The 22,216-nt window shown below is 36.2% G+C and overlaps 1 protein-coding gene across 2 annotated transcripts in view; it reads right to left on the reverse strand.

Moving 5' to 3' along the window:
* Positions 1-9,072: 9,072 nt before the first annotated feature.
* The window catches only part of LOC144962560 (uncharacterized), a 26,441-nt gene continuing 13,297 nt past the window's right edge, over positions 9,073-22,216 (reverse strand). Inside the window, exons 1-2 of one of the 2 annotated variants that reach the window (XM_078895599.1) lie at positions 15,789-15,906; positions 9,073-14,143 (exon numbers count right to left, since the gene is read on the reverse strand). In XM_078895599.1, coding sequence (XP_078751725.1) covers positions 12,685-14,034 — 1,350 coding nt within the window. In that variant the 5' untranslated portion in view covers positions 14,035-14,143; positions 15,789-15,906 and the 3' untranslated portion in view covers positions 9,073-12,684. Of the gene's footprint in view, positions 14,144-15,788; positions 15,907-22,216 lie in introns of those variants that run through there. The other variant, XM_078895598.1, reaches the window with a different exon arrangement.

Here is a 22,216-nt window from a genome sequence, read left to right on the forward strand (position 1 = left end):
TGCAGATGAATCTGGCAACACATTTTCACTGTAAATATACACACATATAACTTGAAAACATTATCTTCCTATAAATGGCCAATCATTATTCCCTAGCAGATTTGATAAATAATCATTTGAGTCAACGGGAGTTAAAATAACCATTGATTTAGACAAGTTTTGCAAGTTACTCGTATATCAAGCTTTATCTGTAAAAAATAGTTTTATAATTTTAGATTTTCCAGTAATTCTGTGTTCGTTGGCAAAATTTAACATTCGCTGTACGTAACAATTTTGACCCTATGAATAGATTCATTCATTTATTTATCTATCCCTCTATTCATACATTAACTCATACATCTATTTACTTAATATTATTTTAAAATATAAAATTTAATCACAAATGTAGCCTATAGTTATTTTCTCCATTTTAAAACTTTGCCTTATTCACTTTGGAAACGACTTTTAAAAAGTTCAGAATTTATATAGCGCAATATCCACTAAACGTGATCAAAACGCTTTTCAAGGAGTCCCTGGCCAACAGCAACATTTATCATTTAGGACGGGACATGTCGCCTGGTAGGCAAAATTACAAATTGTTTTGGACAGAGGCAACGCTGTTAACGACCAAGTACTCATTTCACTCCTGGGTAGGTGAGAGAATGTGAGTAAAGAGCCTTCTCCAAGGACTCAACTATGCGCCGAGCGAGGCTTGAACCCAGGACCTTTCAATCCGAAAGCGAATGTCAAACCACAAGACCGCATAGCCCGGTTTGCTTTGCTTTTTAAAAGTAGCCTATTTTTTAGGTCATAAATGGTCCGTCTGATTACAAATGATAAGAAATCAAGTGTAAACTTATCTCACAGTTAGCATTCCGCAAATTCACTTCAGTTGTCGATATTTCACTCGTGTGAAGTCAACCTTTAACCCACCAACTCAGGAATCTTAAACAACGATTTTGGTTCTGAAGAAATATAAGATTCTTGAATTTCTCCTTTTGAAATTTGGAACAAGTTCCCAATACCACTGCGCTGGTTAAGCTCAAGTCCCTATATCAGTAAGGGAATAAAAATCATAGGTCTTGTCCCTCCCAGACTGGTATCTCAGTAATGAGACTTAATGTCTTTAATTGTAGCCATCGTTAAGTTATAGCCTGGCACTGAAACCCCAAAAGACTGGCATTTTGACGTCATTATTTGGTTTTTGCACCGCCTAGTGAGTTGTCGTTAGTAGTGCTCATGGAAACAAGTGGTCCCATTGGTTGAACTATTGAATACAACTCACGATTTGTTTTCTTTTGTGGCCAAAGACTGGCATTTTGACGTAATTTTTTTTTTGGTCAGTCTGGCGCGTTCCATTTAGATCCTCTTTTAAGTTATATATAAATAAGTTATATATAAAAACATATCTAGCAATAATAAGTACTTCCCTGTCATCCGAAGTAACCAGTTTGTGAGTATTTATCACAGTTTTCTGACAAACTTATGCGGGAATGGGAGCGATCTATATTCATGTTTTCGTCCAAACAAGTCATCAATCACATGATTTGTTGCTGTCCGACGATTGGATATTTCTTCAGAAATGTAAACACGATGCTTTGTTTATGAAAGTTGTAAGCATACCCATGTGTCAAGTTGAACAAATCGTGACGTTAGATATGTCAAAAACTGTGAACACTTTTCACTATGTGGGTCACTTTGAGCACATATTCCAATATGACCAATGACCTCGAGCACATGGAAATGTAATATAGGTCGTGCCCATTGATTCGCAACACAAACATCCATCAAACCGTAGTCATCATTAACTTATAGATAGTTCGAAGATGACGTAACTCAGGTCTTTGTTATTGTTTTTTGCCATCCGCGTTTATGAGTAATGCTCACTGAACTGTATTAACCCGACTATAAACGTTCATGGATACACACAGTTTTGTGTGTTGGTCCGTTATACTTCCGGATGGCAATGTTATGAGCTTCTTAGCCAAGCGCATACTATCTGTAGCCTGACACTGACCAAAAAAAATGACCTCAAAAGACCAGTCTTTTGGGCACAAAAGAAAACAAATCAATAGTTCAACCAATGGGACCATTGTTTTCCGTGAGCACTACCAACGAAAACTCAGTCGGCGGTGAAAAAAAAAACAAATAATGACGTCAAAAGACCAGTCCTTTTGGTCTCAGTGTCAGACAAGAACTTAACGATGACTACGATCCTAACACCTCACAACGCCATGCATTTTTAAAAATCGCCTTATAAAATTGTGAGTGATGCTCAGGATCTGTGGGGCTAATACTCTTCAACAGTCGTAACTGTAAATGACGCATGGTAACTTAGTAACACTGGCTCTAAACTATCGGAACAATGGCGGACGCCCGTATGAAATATTTCTCCGACGAACATAAAGGGTATCCAGAGGAAAAAAAAAACACCATAAATTTGATCATGTTTTGACTTTTACACATTCTGATCACAAGGCATATGAAAAGTTCTAGCCAGCATGAATAATAAAAAGTAATGATTTTCTTTGTTTAGAACCAAGATGGCCGCCGTTGCCAGGCAGCGTGACATCAGACTATTGAATCGTATAGATAGCATGCAGATGACGTCACTCAGGCCTTTGTTATTGTTTTTGCCATCCGCGTTTGTGAGTTGTTCTCACTAAACTGTATTAACCAGACTATAAAAGTTCATGGTTACACAGAGTTTGTGTTTTCGTCCGTTATACTTCCGGATGGCAATGTTGTGAACTCCTTGGCCAAGCGCATTCTATCAATTATTTCGGACGACAGGCAAGTACTTGAGATGGCTATGGTAGTAAATAATTACCAGTGTTGTGAGGTAGATAACGATCGGGCATTGACGGGTATAATTGATTGGATGAAGACGAACGTCTCCTTGTCCAACATAAGAAGAAACCTCAACTCTTAATAATATAAAACAACCTATAAATATACTAATTTTTAACAAGACTGCCATTATCAAACCATGCGTTTTATTTGGTACCTTTTATACCACACTTTAAAAAAGAGACATTGTCCCATTGGCCGATCGCTTACAATTGGGATTAACTTCAGGGCCAGAAGAGTTCCTAAACCTTTTCATGGATCCCTCCCGTTCCCCCCTGTGCCGTCGAGATTCAAACGAATTCATCAAACGGAGACAAAAGATCTATTTTGCTCGTCCTATAGAATATTTCCGAAAAGCATGTCATATCTACCCCTCGCAGAGAGTGGCTATTTACATTGGGATTTTTTTTTTGTTACCTCTATACGTGTCTTGTACTTAACCAACATAAAACATGCGTCGTGTATGGGGAGAAACACGTGCTAAGTTATTATTTTATTATCGCGGTTACCATGAATAGTTACATGTATATATAAGAATATGTGACAACTTGTAACTTATTGACTAATCGCTGAATGTTATAGAGACACGTTGTATGAAAAGATTGCCACTGACCCGATAGGTTGACCATAATGGTATTGAATATAATATGTTGGTAAGTGGTCGGGTCTTATTAATGAAATTGGCTGGTGGTATTTTGTTGTCGTAATGGGTTAGAATTTATTGACGTACAGATTAAATTAGAATTGGACTCTAAAGACACATTATGCTACGTTGAGTAAACAAATTACTGAATGTCGTAAATTATGTTTCGGTGATTTGATTTTATCTGAAAATATAATTTGTTATTATATTGGCAATACAATTGAAGAGTAACAATGTAACGGTAAATTTTCTCATTATTATGAATTAAACTACCAACGTGTGTTGTTGAGCAATCGGGGAACATCTGATTATTGAAATGAAACATGGTAACTTCTCAATTATCCGAACACCACCGTTGCTTAAGAAAAATACCCCCATCATAGTTTTTTGATACTAACAATTCATTTCAGTATCGTAGATCATCGGATTTGTGCAGACTTGTGGTCTCGTGTGATATGACCTGCTTTGGGACAGCAGATCCCAGGTTCGAGTATCACTGGCGGCGGTTCAGTGAACTCACAGGACCTTGGACCTTGGAAAAAAAGTTATTAATTTAAATTTTCAACACTCACGCTATATTACGAAATCAAAAAATGCATTGTCTACAAGAGAATAGAAATTGAGCTCAAAATTTTATTCAACACTTGAATCATAGATTTTGAGTTGATCGACTTATCATTGAACAAGTACCGCTAATTGAATACACACAAACACACAAACACACACACACACACACACTCTCTCTCTCTCTCTCTCTCTCTCTCTCTCTCTCTCTCTCTCTCTCTCTCTCACTCTCTCTCTAATTCTACTTCTTGAGAAGTCGTGCCCTAGACTCTTAATCTTACATTGACAATCATCTTTTTTTTTTTCATCGGAACTTGTGGGGAAAGTTCTGATTGTTATCTGTCTAGAGACTCAATTAATGCAAATCTGTACTATTTTCCCCCTCCCCAATTATTTTGCCAATGGAATAAATTCAACACTGTAACTAGGCAACGTTCAACAGCGAGAGCTTCAAACTGTCTCTTCTCCTCCACACGAGAGGAAATTGAAACGACCAGATGCTTGACGGCCATACCAGTCTTCAATTTAATCAAGATTCGGCTGAAGAGAGGAGGGAGAGTTTATCTAGACTTGCTTTGTCCTTTAACCATCTTTACTTATATATTAATAATTTAAAATTGTAATCGATCACTGTTCAACTTCAACATGTCCAGTTAAATCTACCAGATTTACGTTTAACTCTTGTGTCCAATTAATAGGGCAATAAGCATTTCTTACGAGGTGTTTTCAGATTCATATAGAGACTGGGACACACTGCGGCTCTACAACCCTAAATGTCCAGAAGAAGTTTTGTATTCAACGCAACACGCACTAGGCCGATTTCTATAATATATCCAAACCGATCAGGGTTCCTCTGAGGTACCATGGATAAACACTAATTTTCTAAATTTTGATCAGAAAACTTTCACTTCAGATATCTACATCGATAAATTATTTAGACAATAAGATATCCCCCAGCCCCCCCCCCCCCCCCCCACCTCCCATCCCCAACCGCCAACTTGACCGTTTTGATGTGATGTGATGTGAAGGGTCACACAATAGTTTGCATGAATAAACAGTTTTGTATTCAAAGTTCTAAAAATGTATTTTTGTCAGTGTACGTCAGTCGATAGTCCTGACCTTCCATATCCTCCTTTTTATGGTCCTTCAATTAGAAAATAACATAAGAAGTAAATCAAATAGACAGACACTCGAAAGGTAGATGAAGATCTCTTCAAATTCGCCAACACCCATGATGCAGACATGTCTAGTACTACGAAAAATTCGTAGAAATACGAATCTTTGACTCCAGCTACAGAACTGCATTTGCCTCTTTGACTCAATAAATCTTGTTGAGGAGAATAGTTTCGTTCCTTAGAATATATATTCAGGACTTTGGACCATTTTTAGATCATGCTGAAGGCAAATTGTTTATTTCTAGGTTATCTAAAGTTAACTTCTTTTTTTTTTAATTTCTCCCCTGGAAACTACGAATTTTTGAAATTTTAAGTAGGCAGCTCTGTATGATGGTAACTCTAACATTCACAGTCTAACTAACCTGGCCTACCTACTATTTAATTGTACTCGAGCCGTAAATTATTCCCCAAGTCACATTTACAACTGTTTGTGTTTACTAATGGAATGGTATGCCTTGTGTTGTATATGTCATTTCATTACATATTCATAATCACGAAGCCCCATTATTTCATTTATTTGAGCTTGGGAGTTTGGGCTTTATTATTAATATGAATATATGGACCAGTTTTGTCTCCGGAGGTTGGGGGGGGGGGGGAGATGGTCGAATGATTAAGGCATTGCACAATGGTCCGTATGGTCCAGGCTCGAGTCGCTTTCGTTGTTTTTCCTTGGGCAAGATTATTAACCCCCAAGCTGCAGTTAAATTCGTCCTTATTTCTTCTATCTTCGTCCACAGCAGCATCAGTGATTGACTTGCTGACTCTACTATATCAAGTATTAAGTACTTTGGGATATAATCGACGTGTACATATATGCAGGTCTGACATCCGAATCCACTTATGGGCCTAGTTTAACATTGTTGTAATGGACAATATTTTGCGTCATCTTTTGAAATTTCCATTACAAAAAAGAGCCCATATGGAATTGGGTTATCAGACCTGCAAATAAGTGCTCGTCAGATATTGGTCTATCCAAAAGACAGCAAGAAGTTGTTTTACTGTCGTTTAAAAAAATAATAATTAAAAAATCAAATTCCCTTTATTCATCCCATAGGAGAAATTTGTCTCTAGGGTCTATTCCAAGGGAAGACTGGAATAAACCAGGCATCAGCCGCAATGCAGCGTCGAAAATTTGGCTAGGGCGAGGTGTTCGAAGCAAAGGCATTACCGCTGAGCCAAGCTGCCACCCTGACGCAACCGAAACGCGGATAAACTCCCTCTCCACTGGAGTAAGGCAAGAGTGCTCGACCGTAGCCATCGTTAACTTGTCTTTGACCGCAAAAGAATTCAATAGTCCAACCAATGGAATCACTTGTTTCCTCGAGCTCTACTAACGACAATTCACTAGACGCTTCACTAGACGGTTACCTATTCTTTTTCACAACCTTTAACTCTCAAATTATCTACCATTTTCAGTCTTTCCCAAAGGGCAGGCTTACCCTGCAGAAAAATAGATTTTTAAAACTCAAACAAGCTCTCTACAAAACATCTTTATGTTCTTATTAATCAAACAAAGATAATTGTGATGTGCAAAATAAATCTGAATAAGAAATAATGTATATTGAGTCGTAACAAAAGTGACAATTTTGATGTAGGTGGTAAGGAGAGGGTTAAAGCCTACAAGCTGTTTAAGTAGCTTCCAGCCCTTCTTGTTAGTGGTCGCTTGTTGCCACGTGTAAATGCTTTTTAAAACATGGATTTTACATTAAAAAATAATCCAAAAGATTTTAATTTCGAGTCAGATATTTTATTTTTTCCTTCATATAAAAGTATAACATCAACATTTTGACAATCATATATAAGGGATATTATACTTACAGCTTTTTATATAATAATATAGATTATTAAATCAAAAGATTCCATTTTTTAATTATGGTAAAATCTGTAAGAGCTAAGCATAATAGTAAGCCTGTTTAAGAGATAGGCATTGATTTCTTGTTCATGTTATAAGTCACAGTATGAAATTAATAAGTAGATCTTTAAGCTATATTGTATTTATTTCCTCTTAGATGACGTATAATAATATTGCAGGGCTTATTATATCATGCGATTGAAATTTTAAAACGTGAGCTTTTATATAACGCAATATTCACTAAACGTGCTCTAAGCGTTTTATAAGGTGTCCCCTGACAATAGCTACACATAACAAGTAAGACGAGACATGACGCCTGTTGGCGATATTACAATTTTTTCAAATAAAAACAACGCTGATAACGGCCTGGTACTCATTTTACACCTGAGTACGGTGAGTAAATGTGAGTAAAGTGCCTTTTCCAAGGACTCAACTATGCGCCGCTCAAAGCGGGATTGGAACTCAGAACCTTCCGATCCAGTGTCATACCACTAGAGCACATAGCCGCACAACTACTTATTCGACATGAAAACTTTCTTGTAATTTACAAGGCTATACTTCAATAACAACAACAACAACAACAACAACAATAACAAACTATCATAACCCAGAATTGGTCAAAGGCGGCATTTACAAATTATCGTTTAATCGAGAAAAGGTTTAAGTCCAACGAGTATTTATATGCAAATAAGTACAGATCGGTTAAAGGTCATCATTCTCAAACCAGACGGCAGTGTTCGAATCCTCGCCGCATCGTCAAATCAGGTTTCTTACAAAACATCTTCATGTCTTCATAACAATCGAATATGTTTGCTTTCGATGTGTTCAAAATGCGTATCTATGAAGCGTTGCCATTTCTTTTTCTCAAAAGCTTTGAGATCGTATGTGTACCTACTGATCCACACAAAAGAAATGTTCTTTAACCAGCTAACTGCCGTATTCTGGAAAGACACGTAATTAAAAACCCAATCGATTTAAAAGACCCTCATCTTGGTTAAATTTCTCAAAACCTGAGTCACCGCGATATCTCCTGTTAACTCTCTCAATCCTAGAAATGTTTGCTACTTTTCAAAATTGGAAAAATGTATCAAAAATGGGCATGTGCATAGATCGTTTTATTCAACTACCATAAACATGTAAAAATGAAAAACATTTGCTTTGATATTACTCCTATAATTTGTCCCAGAAAAATACAATTAATGGCATGGGGTATAAGTAACCCGGGTAAACAACGGATATATTCGGTGTTAGGGTTGAGTGAGTTAAAGAGTTTATTTCCAAGATGAGGGTCGTTTAGATATCCAGATCGATCGATATTAGAGGGTGAGTTTTCTGGCCAAATTCTTAAATACGTGACTTTCCACTTTCCAGATACGGCAGTTAACAGGTTAATTACACTATGTTTGCTATGGCTTGTTTCTTATTTTGTTGTCTCCACCTCTTTTTACGGCTGTGTATGTCTCCATTCTCTTGTTGTACGCTATTTTCTGTCCTCTTTACGACCATCAAAATCGTAATAAAAAGAAAGGAAGAATTGGCAGGATTGGCCGAGATATAAAATATAAATTTTATAGATTTTGCAAATCCCTGTTGAAAAAGTAGGAGGTTCATGATTTCAACTATCACATTAATTATAATATCATATTCAATAAGCAAGTCGAAATAATGTTCCATATAACAATAGATGCATTAATAATACTAATATAATAATAATGATAATGATGATGATAATAATAATAATAATAATAATAATAATAATAATAATAATAATAATAATAATAATAATAATGATGATGATGATGATGATGATGATGATGATGATGATGATGATGATGATGATGATGATGATATAGTAGTAGTAGTAGTAGTAGTAGTAGTAGTAGTAGTAGTAGTAGTAGTAGTAGTAGTAGTAGTAGTAGTAATAATAATAATAATAGTAATTAATAATAATAATAATAATAATAATGATGATGATGATGATGATGATGATGATGATGATGATGATGATGATGATGATGATGATAACAATAATAATGATAGTAGTAGTAGTAGTAGTAGTAGTAGTAGTAGTAGTAGTAGTAGTAGTAGTAGTAGTAGTAGTAGTAGTAGTAGTAGTAATAATAGTAATAATAATAATAATCATGATGATGATGATGTTGATGATGATGATGATGATGATGATGATGATGATGATGATGATGATGATGATGATGATAATAATAATAATAATAATAATAATAATAATAATAATAATAATAATAATAAGAAGAAGAAGAAGAAGAAGAAGTTTTTTATTCATTTATATAGCATACTGCCAAGGATTTACCATGCTCGATGAGCTTCACAATGTTTTATTTGTTCTCTCAGCAGGTCATATGGAATCATATTTCCAATTCAGATAGTTCAAGTTGCATGTTAGGCACTAACTATAACCAGGTACTCATTCGCATCCGAGTCGACTGGGGTGATATATGATAAGTGTTTTTCCCAAGGACACAACACCCGGACCAAAGTTCTCCTCGATCACTATTATCCATCAGCCACTAACCACCCTTTACATCGCTTGACTGTTGTGACAAGACGAGACACTGTACCGCTAAGCAACATAGCCACACATGCCCTAGTAAAAAATATGGTTTTGCGCACAGTAACGCGTAATGAGATCAAACTTACAATCATAATCTGTGATGTCAGATAAACAAGCGGTAAATTTTACTGAAATCAGATTATTTTCACAAAATTACTCATGGATCTTATGGTGCTGTGGCGGAAGGGCGGGGTTTGTTTTTCTTCTTCTAAGTTACTTATATATTTGCATGTGCTTTTCATCATCGTTTAAGGAAAAGTCATACATTTAAGCTCATTAGTCATGGACCCACATTACACCATCAACATTTCTAGAAGATCTCATTTTTATCTTTTTCTATGTGGGAATAACAGCAGCGCGACAAAAATCTCAAAGGAGTGATTCCAGTTGACCGTCACGATACCATCCCGGATCTCGAGCCTATGGCGAGCCACTTGACCTGCACCCCCAGATATGTGACTAATGGAGATCCAACCCGGTGCCCGAATGGCCTCGGCCATCCCGGGCTCCACACTTCTATGTTCACATGATTGCTGATTGGGTCAATAGTCATAACATAGTAGTGTGAGCACCATTAGAAGCTTGTACTGCCAAATGTAACTTAACAACGTTTCCTAGTCTAGATTGGCAGACCATTAACGGCCTGTCAAATTGGGCTCTGAAAGGTTGTTGAGCGACCTTTAAGGATTTTGATTCATGAAATCAGATTATACAAAGGAATCTGTTTCTCACTTTTGCCATTCCAAAATAGAGAAGATTAAAATGCATGGTTTTTAGTTCTTGTTGATTTTAGTAACGCTGGTGGTGTAATGTGGGTCTATGACTAATTAGATTGAGCGTATGACTTTCCCTCAGAAGATGGTGAAAACTGGGTGCAATATCTACTACGGTTTTAGAATAACATGTCTTTGAAATCAAGGAAAGACTTAATGAACACCCTGTATATTGTAATAACAAGGACAGTAATATCAGAGTCATTGTATGCGTCTATTCAACGTGTACTTATTTTGCAAGTCTGATAACCCAAAACGTTATGGACTCATTGTTGTGATGGAAATACTTTCAAACCAACGCAAAATATTGTTCGTTACAACAAAGTTAAAGCTCATATAATTGCATTCGATTATCAGACCTGCAAAATATGCATGTGAGTGTTGTTAGTTTGTGTCGATATCATTATAACTAATAAGATATGAACCACCGCGCCAACCTGATATTATGAAGGAATGTCAGAATTAGGACATTTTTACGAATGTGAATGAGAAAGAAAAAGTCAAACTCCTCAAGAAAAGAATGTGTTTTTAGTAAAATTTCATAAGTAAATTTCAGATTGGCACTAACACGGATATACGACATTGACTGGACACCTGATAGACAGCAAAAGAAAGAGAGGAAGACCAAGAGAAACATGAATGAGGACATTTATTGAGAAGTCGAGAAGCAAAATGGAATGGATCTGCATCCTGAAGTCTGTACTGCTGCAGCCGACAGGACATCCTGAAGACAGAAGACATGATGTTTACGCTCCTATTGTTTTTCACAAGGAGAGATGGGAATAAGTCATGTCAGTAAGTCAAAGTGTAATATTAAATCGAATTTTAAGCATCATATTCATTCCGACATAATACCGTTTTGTGGCGATTGCTCACATTTGTCAAATTACTATTGATTAGTAAAGTGGTGAGCGAGAGTGTGTGCATTGGTTGTCTTTATTAGCAGCGTGATTGTCGTTAATGGGTCTACACATCATACAATCGCCATTGTAAACGTTTAAAACTACCACAATTGAGTGATTGGGTAATTAATTCAGGATTTAAGATTACCCATGGTCAGAACTGAGTCGTGTGTTTATCATCAAAACCAGTGAGTATTAGTAATTAATGTGGTGAGATTTTGTGCATTGACTGTCCTTATTTGCAAGCGTGATCGTAATTAGTGTCTCTACACATAATTAATACAATGTCCATTGTAAACGTTGGAAATTACCACAACCATAAAAGAGCTCTAAGTGCTTGGGTAATTAAATCAGGATTTCGATTACCCCTGGTCAGAAATAAGTCGTATGTTTATTATTTAAAAAAAAAAAACAGTCAACGTTCTATCAGTGAGTATTTTACAGTAATGATTATAGTCGAAGCTTGTTGTGAATATCAAACATAAAGAGGGCATAGCTCTGGGATATGAATTCTAATTCTAATAATTTATGAAAATATTAAAACAATGCATGGCATATATGTGAACCATTATAATATACGAAACGAAAGTTTCAATGGTTTTTATCGACGTCATAAATTAACCTCTTCATAAATTTCATTTTATCAAAATTCAATGGGCAGCCTGTATGTGAATCATTCAATTGTTGTAATAGGTATCACTGCCAATCGAAATTCGTAAATTAGTTCTTTATTATCAATATCATCGTTGATTCTCTCCTATAAACCTTGATTGTGAAATCGCCCCCTCAATGTGCTCCTCTTCTTATTTTCATCTTCAGGGGCTATGGCAAGTTTCCCTTGAAAATGTGTAGTCTGAAATCCGAAGAGGGAAGTAACTAGGGGCGATATCAACTGCTCCGTATAAAATTAAAAACATACAAAATTAATGGCACGGGTGTTAACCACCCACCTCCTCCCGCCTAAAACATACTTAAGCAGTAACAAGAAACGAACATATCTAAAAAGTCATGTGCAAAAATGAATATAACAACTCCAAAAAAAGAATGCGCTACGTTTTTGTGGTCAAAGCCCAACATTAGAGTATTGGATAAACTAGGTTTTTTAGCCCAAAATGTTCCGTGTTTAGTATGTTCTTTGTTGAAACAAGTTCTATTCGTTTTTGTAAACTACGTTTTACAGTCCACAGCCTATAAAAGCTTAGTATTAACATTTCCAAAAGGCACTTTTCAGAACAGGCAATACTCTTTATTGTCATATATTCTTTCTGATTTGAAAGAAAATAACTTAGCTGTTCAATGTTGTATGGAACGTAATATATACCATGCGTAATCAGTTCACATCTTCTCGGTAGAAGATTGTCATAAAGGCATATTAAGATTAACCCCAGTGCCGGTAAACCCCTCAATTTTAGAGTAGGATCTGTGTTTTGTTGCCGAGGCACTTGAGAATCTCGTTGTGGGTGTTATCGGCTTAGGTTTTGAACTCATGGCAGACCTAGCTCGTTCACTCAGCATGGTATTCTCTTGGACTACAGTACCATCGCTCTTGATGGTAGGCAATATTCCGTATCGCTGATACAGGTCTATTCTTGCCCTTTGCATGTTACTGATGCCTCTAATTGTGTGTCTCAGCATGTCCCATGTCAAAGTCGTTTGGTTCATTCTCCGTTCTGCTGACATTTCTTGCACATGTCTTCTAAGTATTCTCCAACCACGCTGAGCATTTTCTACAGTTTCTTTACTTGGTTCATAATCTAAAAATAAATCGTCTTCACCACTTTCTTCTCCTTTACTCTCGTGCATAGCTTTAACCCTTCGAGCACCGACAATAAATTTAGAAGCGAATTTGGCAATAGCGCCAACTCTGTTTTGAAATTTTATAACACCCCGACATTTCCAATATTCTGGACAGCCATAGAGGTCTTCCATAGCTTTTTGGAAAATACCACTGGAGTTGAAAGTTTTGCGTGGTCGGCGTGCGATAAGCTCTGTTGAATCGTCTATCATTTTAACATGCGTAGAAAATTGATCCCAGACCATTTTGCTTTGCTCTGTGAGAGCAATCATTTCCGGTGACAGCGGCTGCGGCAGGGGAGGTGGAGCGTCTCTTGGACTGTAATCATCCGAATCAAAGGACTCAACACTGTCGCATTTGCTCAGTTTAAGACGATCTTTTCTTTTGAGACCTCGAGAGGTTGATAATCTTGGCGTTGATAGATTTTCTGATGATACAAAAGATCCTCTAGAACTCATACGGGCCCTGCTCAAAGGCCTTGGTGTGCTAGGTATGCCTGAAACAGGTCTGGCACTTCCTCTAGAAGAACGAGACATAGCTGGAGTTGATATTGATCTTTGAGGTTTGGGTGGATTGTTCGAGAAATCAGTTCCGTTACTGCTCGAGGACGTACCTCCTAATGATCGATTACTACGTGCAGATAGTCGAGGATTCCTTCCAAAGGAAACTGAATTTGTATTTGTTCTCACATCACTGCCACTCGACGACGAAGAATCATTCATGTTCATGTCTTTTTCGTCCGCTCTATCAAACAAAACGATTTTCTTTAATCTGGTTGCATCTGAATTTCTATATGGTGAGTCAGATCTGGGCGCAACCATTTTATTTGTTTGGTTTGCACTCGATTGTCTTTGGTTACGGGATCTAGCAGACATTGTTTTGTGTCTCTCGGCTAATCTTTTGTTCTCCACCATTGTGACTTGTGTGTTTCAGGTAAATAGAGGATCCCAATACTTGGTATCGATGCGACGATTACAGATCGAGTTGTGCAAATACCAATACATTACCTTGTAAGCTGTCGATCTGTTTGAATAGAAAGAAATACAAATTATTATGGCGAAAAACTAGCGTGTTCATTTATATTTGAATTTTTAATACTTAAGCATTAAGGCTTTATAGTTTGGTGGTATGACACTCAGCTTCGATACTGTTCGAGTCCCGCATTGGCGGCGCAAGTTCGAATCCTTGGAAACGGTTCTTCACTCGCCATTGCCGGTAAAAGCGCTGTCTTTGTAGAGAGTAAAATTGTTATGGCACCTTACATGTTGAGTGTTTCTCTTTTAACATAACATTAGATATCACGGTTAGGTATAATTACGCTAAAAGATCTTTGAAATCTGAAAAGGTGTGTATGAAACAGTGCCAGACAAAGTAAAGAGCAAAATACAAAAATAAAAAAATAAATGAAAATAAAAACCATCCCAAAAAGTCAGCCTGACTCGGCTAAGGGTCGAACCTCATGCCTCCTGATTACCGGAGATCTTTGAATACCCCGTGGCAGGAAATAATACATTTTCAGAAATTCCCCGATCATAACATTTTGAGTATAGTATTGCAGCGCAATCAACAACTTATTCCTTAATAAATACATATTTCAAGTCACAGAGCTCCATACCAGTGGAATTTTAAAGCTATTTATAGTTCTAGAGATGTCGGTTTTGAATTTGGATTTGTTTCATGCTTTAAGTTATTATTAAATTATTTGACACATCGTCTCAAAGCTGTATTATGTCGGGATAATTCAGGCGAAAAACAAAATTATAGTAAAAAATATGGGAATTAAGGTAAGTTTTATGTTTTATTAAGAGAGAATGAATATAATTTTTTAACTGCGAAAAAAAATAGAATTTCACATTTCAAATCATTTTAACTAACATCCCTTTTTGGCATCTGATTTACTCCAACATAACACCATAAGAGTTATGACGAAACATTATCATAATTTATCATTACATTAAACCGATTAGGCCATGTGGCCTTTTATCACCCCACATGACACTATTATAGTAGCAGTTAGATATTGGTATGGACAACTGAACAGAAATATTCACACATCAAAGACAAACCTAATATTACATAACTACCGCCAACTGCATTCTTAAAATTAATTGTAGAGGAATGCGTGCTTTAAAATGTTGTATTTGTCTTCACGGGTAAATTTTACATGAGAGTACGAATTATTTTTTTAAAGTATAGTTAATTTGGTCAATACTTCGGAACATTTCATATACCTACTAACTGAATGATGTCGTCCCTCTTTATTCTGAATCTTAAAGATAAAAGTTATAAATATTTTTAACATTTCCTTCGCTCGTATTTGAAAATTACTGAATAAATTGTTTGAATAAAGAGCTCCATAATATACAGCATTTTCCATACTCTGTATAGATCCAATGCTGTTGCATAGTGTGCTAATTGTTAAGATTGTCCTCAGACATTTACATTTATACACAAAAGCTAACGTTATCATATAATCTTTTGGTTGATCTGCATGTTTAATTGTACTCACTAAACACACACCTCTTCAGTATGAAAAGTAATACATTATAACAAAGAACTATACAAGCCAGTCCCCTGAGTAAAATAAAAGATACGACGAGAAAAGCCCCGAGTCATTTATATCATGTCTCATTTCAAAGTTCGTCAAAGTGTGATCAAATATTCCAACCTTTTGTTTCTTGCTCAGCAAACGTCTCATTATTTAACCATTCACTGAATTAATCAAAAGTTAAATACCCTCAACACATATTGACTTGGTTTGACACACAAACAATATTGGAGTTGTAAACGAGACACTCTTAAACAAAACAGTACTGGGTCCAGTCTTTGGAATAACATGAGATCAGTGAATGGTTTGGATTTGTATCGATCAGACTTTTAACCGGTCAACTGTATGGAACAACCGCTGCCAGTATTGTGCTCGTCATAATAGCCGTCGATTCACCGGAAATGGGGAATAGTTTATACTGTTGGCATGACTGTATCTGCCTGTTAGTGTAAAGTTTGTTTAACAAAGAAATTAGCCGTGTGGACCGTGGGGCTATTTCTGTCTACGTTTACACCAGAATGCGTTTAATAACAAGAATGACCCTGTTATGTTGACTTGTGTGATCGACCGAAGCGTTGGATTCCTATAACCAGGGCCATTTGATCTAACTAATAATGCACCTTGGCAGCAGGGGATATGAAATATTATCCTTTAAATTTGTCGATAATGCATGGTGCATAAGAGTACAAGGTTTGTCTTAATGACAGGATCACAATTTGCAATGCATATAAGCCAATAATATAAGAAACCAACTTGTGTGAGAGTATTCAGTGTGCAAATTGATGGCACTTGTAAAGACATTAAATGACATGGTCTCAGTGCACATCCAATGCACGATTGACGATGGCATTAAAAAAAAAAAAAACAATTATAGACCTTTTCAGTCTCAATCTCAGCACACAATATTTAGTGAGTAGATCACACCAAAATCAACTAGACGTTTAGATGAAAGATTATATTTGCTTTTTTTTTTCATGCCTACCTGATGGAACTTTAAATTGATATTTTATCTCACAAAAATATATGTTTTAATTTCCTCAATGCTAAATACATGGCAAACCCGGGTACACTCAAGAATTGTCTAGAAAGGGAGCGCGTCCTTGGATTTAAAACTTAACAAAATATGATTAAACTACGGCCACGCGATGTTACTCATAGAAACATATCCTCCAGAAAAGAGCTATACAAATGCGATTACTTTCTCTATATAGATAGTAGGCACTTTGACCAAGAAGCTCACAACATGGCCATCCAGACGTATAACGGACCAACACAGAAAACTATGTGTAACCATGAACTTTTATAGTCTGGATAATACAGTTAAATGAGAATTACTCATAAACGTGGATGGCAAAAAAACTATAACAAAGACCCGAGTGACGTCAACTTCGTTCTATTTATACGTTGGAATCGGCTTTGACCTTATTTGTTATGAAATTAATGATGAATCACTCATATCACGTGTCAAATAAATGGGCTTTTTCTTCTATTTACCCCTGGCTCATAGAGAGAAAATTAAAAATTTCCAAGGATTACATTATATAAATTACCCAAACATTTCTCTTACAAGTGAGATCGCATTTTATCTATAAAATCCATATTTTAATGGATAGATTAAAAATAAACAATGCTAAAACCCATAAACAAATACAACCCATCGCTTTTACATTATTTGCTCACTTTTACATATTGTGTAGATATCTCAAATGATAAATTCACTGATAGAGTGTGTTTTATTTATTTACTTTTTTGTCTGGACAAAATGCTTGGTGCACAAATTATCATGTTCGATTTCCGAACGCAGTTATTGGCTTGAATTAACACTGTTGTACTGAACAGCATTTTGCATTGGTTTGAGACTGTTTCCATAACAACAGCGAACCCATAACAAGTTGGGGGTTATCAGACACGGAAAGAAGTACACATCAGTAAAAATTAAAATTAAAAAATACTTGAGCTTTTACTCGTATATAGCGTAATATCCACTAGATGTGCTCAAAGCATTTTACACAGGGTCCCTGACCAACAGCAACACGTAACATGTAGAATGAGACATGGCGCCTGTTAGGCGATAATACACTTTTCCCGACAGAGACAACGTTGTTAACGGTCAGGTACTCATTTTACACCTGAGTACGGTTAGAGAATTAGAGTAAAGAGCCTTTTCAAAGGATTCAACCATGCTCGAACCCAGGACCTTCTGATCAGAAAGCGAATGTCATACCAAAAGATCACATTGCGGCACGAGTTTTGTAAAAAAAAAAAAGTGTAATAAAAAGTTAATGAGAGTCATCGAAGGAAAGCTGAATGAAACAAAGTGCAAGATTCAATGTAAGAAACATTTATTTTTGGGGTGTAAGATTTAAGGCAGAAACACTGAAACTAAGATGTTAACAGTTAATGTGCGGCTATGTGGTCTAGTGGTATGACACTCGCTTTCGGATCGGAATGTCCTGGGTTCGACATTCGCGCTCGGCGCATAGTTGAGTACTTGGATAAGGCTCTTTACTCACATTCTCTCACCGTATTCAGGTGTAAAATGAGTACCTGGCCTTTAACAGCGTTGTCTTTGTCCGAAAAATTGTAATATCGCCTGACAGGCGTCATGTCCCGTCCTTCATGTTAAATGTTGCTGTTGACCAGGGACCCCTTGTAAAGCGCTTTGAGCACATTTAGTGGATATTGCTCTATATAAAGATCAATTTTTTAAATGTAAGGAACCCCCTTAATGAGATTTAGATAAAGGACTCAGTGCCAAGCACTTCCAAATATGACTCGTTGTAAGATTTAGTGCTAGAAACCATGAATGAGACTTAGATGTAAGATTCATTTGAAAATCCCCGAATAAGATTAAGATGGAAGACTAGTGCCAAAAAGTCCCAAAATGAGACTCTGATGTAACATTTGGTGTAAAGAACCCTAAATGAGATGTAAGATTCAGTGACAAAAACCCTGAAAGAGACTAAGATATTATAACAAACGATAGAAAGAACCTTGAGTGCGACTGAGATGTACAATTCTGTGCCAAAATCATGAATGAGTCTAAGAAGATGTAATATTCTGAGCCAAAAACCCTGACTGAGACTGAAATGTACGACTCAGTAACAATATCCCCAATGAGACTTACTTACTTACTTATCCGAACCAGCGACCACCTGAGCTCTAGCCCTTCGGTCAATGTGGCATGACGTAGAAGTTAGAAGTCTTTTGTAGTTGTTCCAGGTGACTATAAAGTGTGTTACTGATGCTTGGATTTGGTGGGAGGAATGTGCATCTGAGGTCTTCAAGAGGTTGACATTCAAGCAAGTGGTGTGTTACCCCAAATGAGACAGTATAAGATTCAATGCTAGAAATCCTGAATGAGACTAATTTTTAAGATTCAGCGCCTGAACAACGACTGAGAATAATTAACTCCCAGAGACAACCGGTTGAATTATAGAATTCGATACAAGAGACACAGAATGAGGTTTGGAGCAAAAGTCATTGCATGAAATACTAAGACTAGATATATTGTTTATTAGTTCTTCTTCGTATTAAATTTTCCATATTTCTTCCTTTCTGCAACTTTTATTGAATAGACGTATCTTCCATTCCTATTGCTGTCTTAATCTTACAAAATGCCCACTTTGTTTACATAATGCCATTTAGCGAGCCCAGAACTCACGCTATTTCTATTATCACACAACCCTCTCTTGACTAACCGCTCACTGTACACACCAACCACCTCTAAGGATACTAAATAAAACCCAGATACTATTAATTTGTGACCTCAACTCCACAGGGGGCACTGACATGGAGCCTCGACAAGTCCCGTGTCTTAAGCTCCTCCTGTAGATCTATCAATCTATTTTCATTCACCTCCAATCTTTCTCTTTCGATCTTACAATGCCAGATTTGCCCCTAGATTTAGGTTCTCTGCGGAGTCTTTATCTACTCAACAGCACTCGGAGGGAAACGCTTAGTATCGTGAAATCCTACTTAATCTTTGCCTGCTAGGCGTTAAATACTGTAATTATCTCGATTTTTGTTCGCGGGCTTGCACATTCCCAATCTCGTAAATCTACCTTTTGACTTTTTTGTGGTGTATATTGACCCCTCCTCCTCTTTAAAATTCTCAATTTTGGTCAATATCAACGACGCTTTGTTACTTTAAGTATATTTTAAATATTCGTGCTCTAGTCCATCTCTCGTAGAAAAACACTATGATAGCAGTTTAAGAATATATCATGTTCGGGCATAATCCACTGCTATTTGTTAAAATAGAATTAGTCGTTTGTAGTCGAAGCTGTAAGGGATTAAACGAGAACAAGCACTCATTGTCATGACTGCTTAGAGAGATTATCAAAGATAACAGCGGTTTGAGAAATATGAGCGGTGATTTAATTCAATCCGAGTATGTCGAGGATGAGTTATTTTTAGATTTTAAACCAGCATTGATAATCACAAAGGACCAACTGTTCTGAATTATTGAACGACCTTCGTGTATTCAAAGAGATCCTTTTTTTTTTCATCTTGAAGATTTCTAGAACACCGTTACTACTTACAATCCATAGCAGTAGAAACCATCGCGTGATAGAGAATTTAGTACTTCACAGTCCCATCGTTCTCTCCAGTCATTTGACACAGATAGGTGAAGAATGACCTAACTTTTCTATATAAAAAATGCAAAACTTGACACTGTTGTGCCCCTTGACGTCAAGTTCAAAATGCAAAACTTGACACTGTTGTGCCCCTTGACGTCAAGTTCAAAGATTAAGAGAGTAATTATCTATTCTTGCCATGACAACTATTTTTACGAATAGGGAATAAAACACTTCTTATCATATCTCTAATTGTGAAAAAAATGAGTTTGACAGAAGTTTCTGTCAGATATATTTAGTAGCCTCTAATGAATAATGCAATTTAAAAAAATAAAGGTACAATTTTTCAGTTATATTCTAAAATGAACATTTTTGACGGTTTTATTAGGTATAATAAAGGAGTCTTGTAATCTTATTTTTAAAATTTCGATGGAGCTCTCATTTGAAGGCGACCAACGCTTTGGAAGAGGGTTCGAAATTCAAAAGAATGAAGTGCACGAATTATTTTATGATGCCTCTCAAATAAATACCACTTATAATATGTTCTTTAAAATTAAAGGTTAGATACATTTTAAAATTAGTTTTCAACGTTTATTAAATATAAATGTATGACTGGTCTATCTTGTGGCTGTTATAAATTCACTGTTCGTGGTGGTTCAACGTTTTGACTTTGTGTCAAATAGAAGTCGTTTCAATTCTTTTTCTATTTTTGCACAGCAATGGGCTTACGTTCCTGGCTTTCCCTTGACAAATGGTAGGTAATAATATGATTAATTAAATGATTATGAATCGGAAACGTGCAGTTATAAACATAATATGAAGAGCACATGGGGAAAGCGTTTCGAAACCTCTGTGACTATCTCCCTTTAGTGATATCGAGGGTGCAAACATTCGCTCCATAAATAGAACAGTAGAAAACCTTCAGCCGTTTAAGAAGTATGGTTGTAGTTTTGTAGTTTCCGCTGTTCTATTTATAAAGGGAAAGCTCAGACACCTGACATTGTTCAAAAGGATAATCACAAAAATTCCAAAAAGTGGACATCTGTGGTTTTCCCTGTACTCTTCGTTTATTTATTTATTTATTTATTTTGAAGGATTGAAACAGACGTTGTGTATTTGCAGTTCTGATAGCTCGAATTATAACGGGCAAATTTTGTAATGGAAATAGTCTCAAACCAACGCAAAATATTGCCCATAACAACAATGTGAAAGAAGCCCATAATTGCGTTTGATTATCAGACTGTGTTATTGGGCAAGGTAAAAATAACTCGTTTAATAAATACAAAGAGATGAAAGAATCGTATTTTATGCAATGTTTATTATTAAGGTTAGCCTTCAGGAAAAAGTGTTACAAGTCCTTTGATGTTCAAATATTTGATTAGCCTCAAGCTATGTATTTGGTTATTGTTCATTAACTTGTTAACTGCAATACTCTGTAAAGACACGTATTTAAAAATTTGACCTGAAAACTCGTCCTTCAAATATGGATCGATTTAAATGACTTATTTTGGCCAAAAAAAAAAAAAAAAAAAAAAAAAACTCTCTCAAACCTGGGAACTCGCGCCAGTCCCAATGTTTGAGAGTTTTGCTAAAATGAGGGTCATTTAAATCGGTCGATATTTGAAGGACAAGTTTTCAGGCCAAAATTTTTAATTCGAGTCTTTCCGTCAGAGTATGCCGGCCGTTAACTGGTTAAAAACATAGAAACAACAAAAAATAAAACAAACAAATAGTTGGAGCGTAAGACAGAGAATTGCAAATGAATCAGCATTCTAATGAGTCTGTCTTGATACAGAAAACCTTGCATTCCTAAGTAAATAACGGGTTTTGTCTTCAAGGGAAAAAGTAAATGTTGTAATTTGAAGTTGGGTTGCAACAAAATGCAGGACTGGTTGCTAATGTAAATATTTGAATACACACAATCGATATTTGTATGCCATTTGTCCAGAATTGCCTCTTGGGGACACA

Source organism: Berghia stephanieae, chromosome 1 (genome assembly GCF_034508935.2).
Source record: "Berghia stephanieae isolate SIO BIC M18660-M18661 chromosome 1, UCSD_Bste_1.3, whole genome shotgun sequence".
NCBI classification, from domain to species: Eukaryota; Metazoa; Mollusca; class Gastropoda; order Nudibranchia; family Aeolidiidae; genus Berghia; species Berghia stephanieae.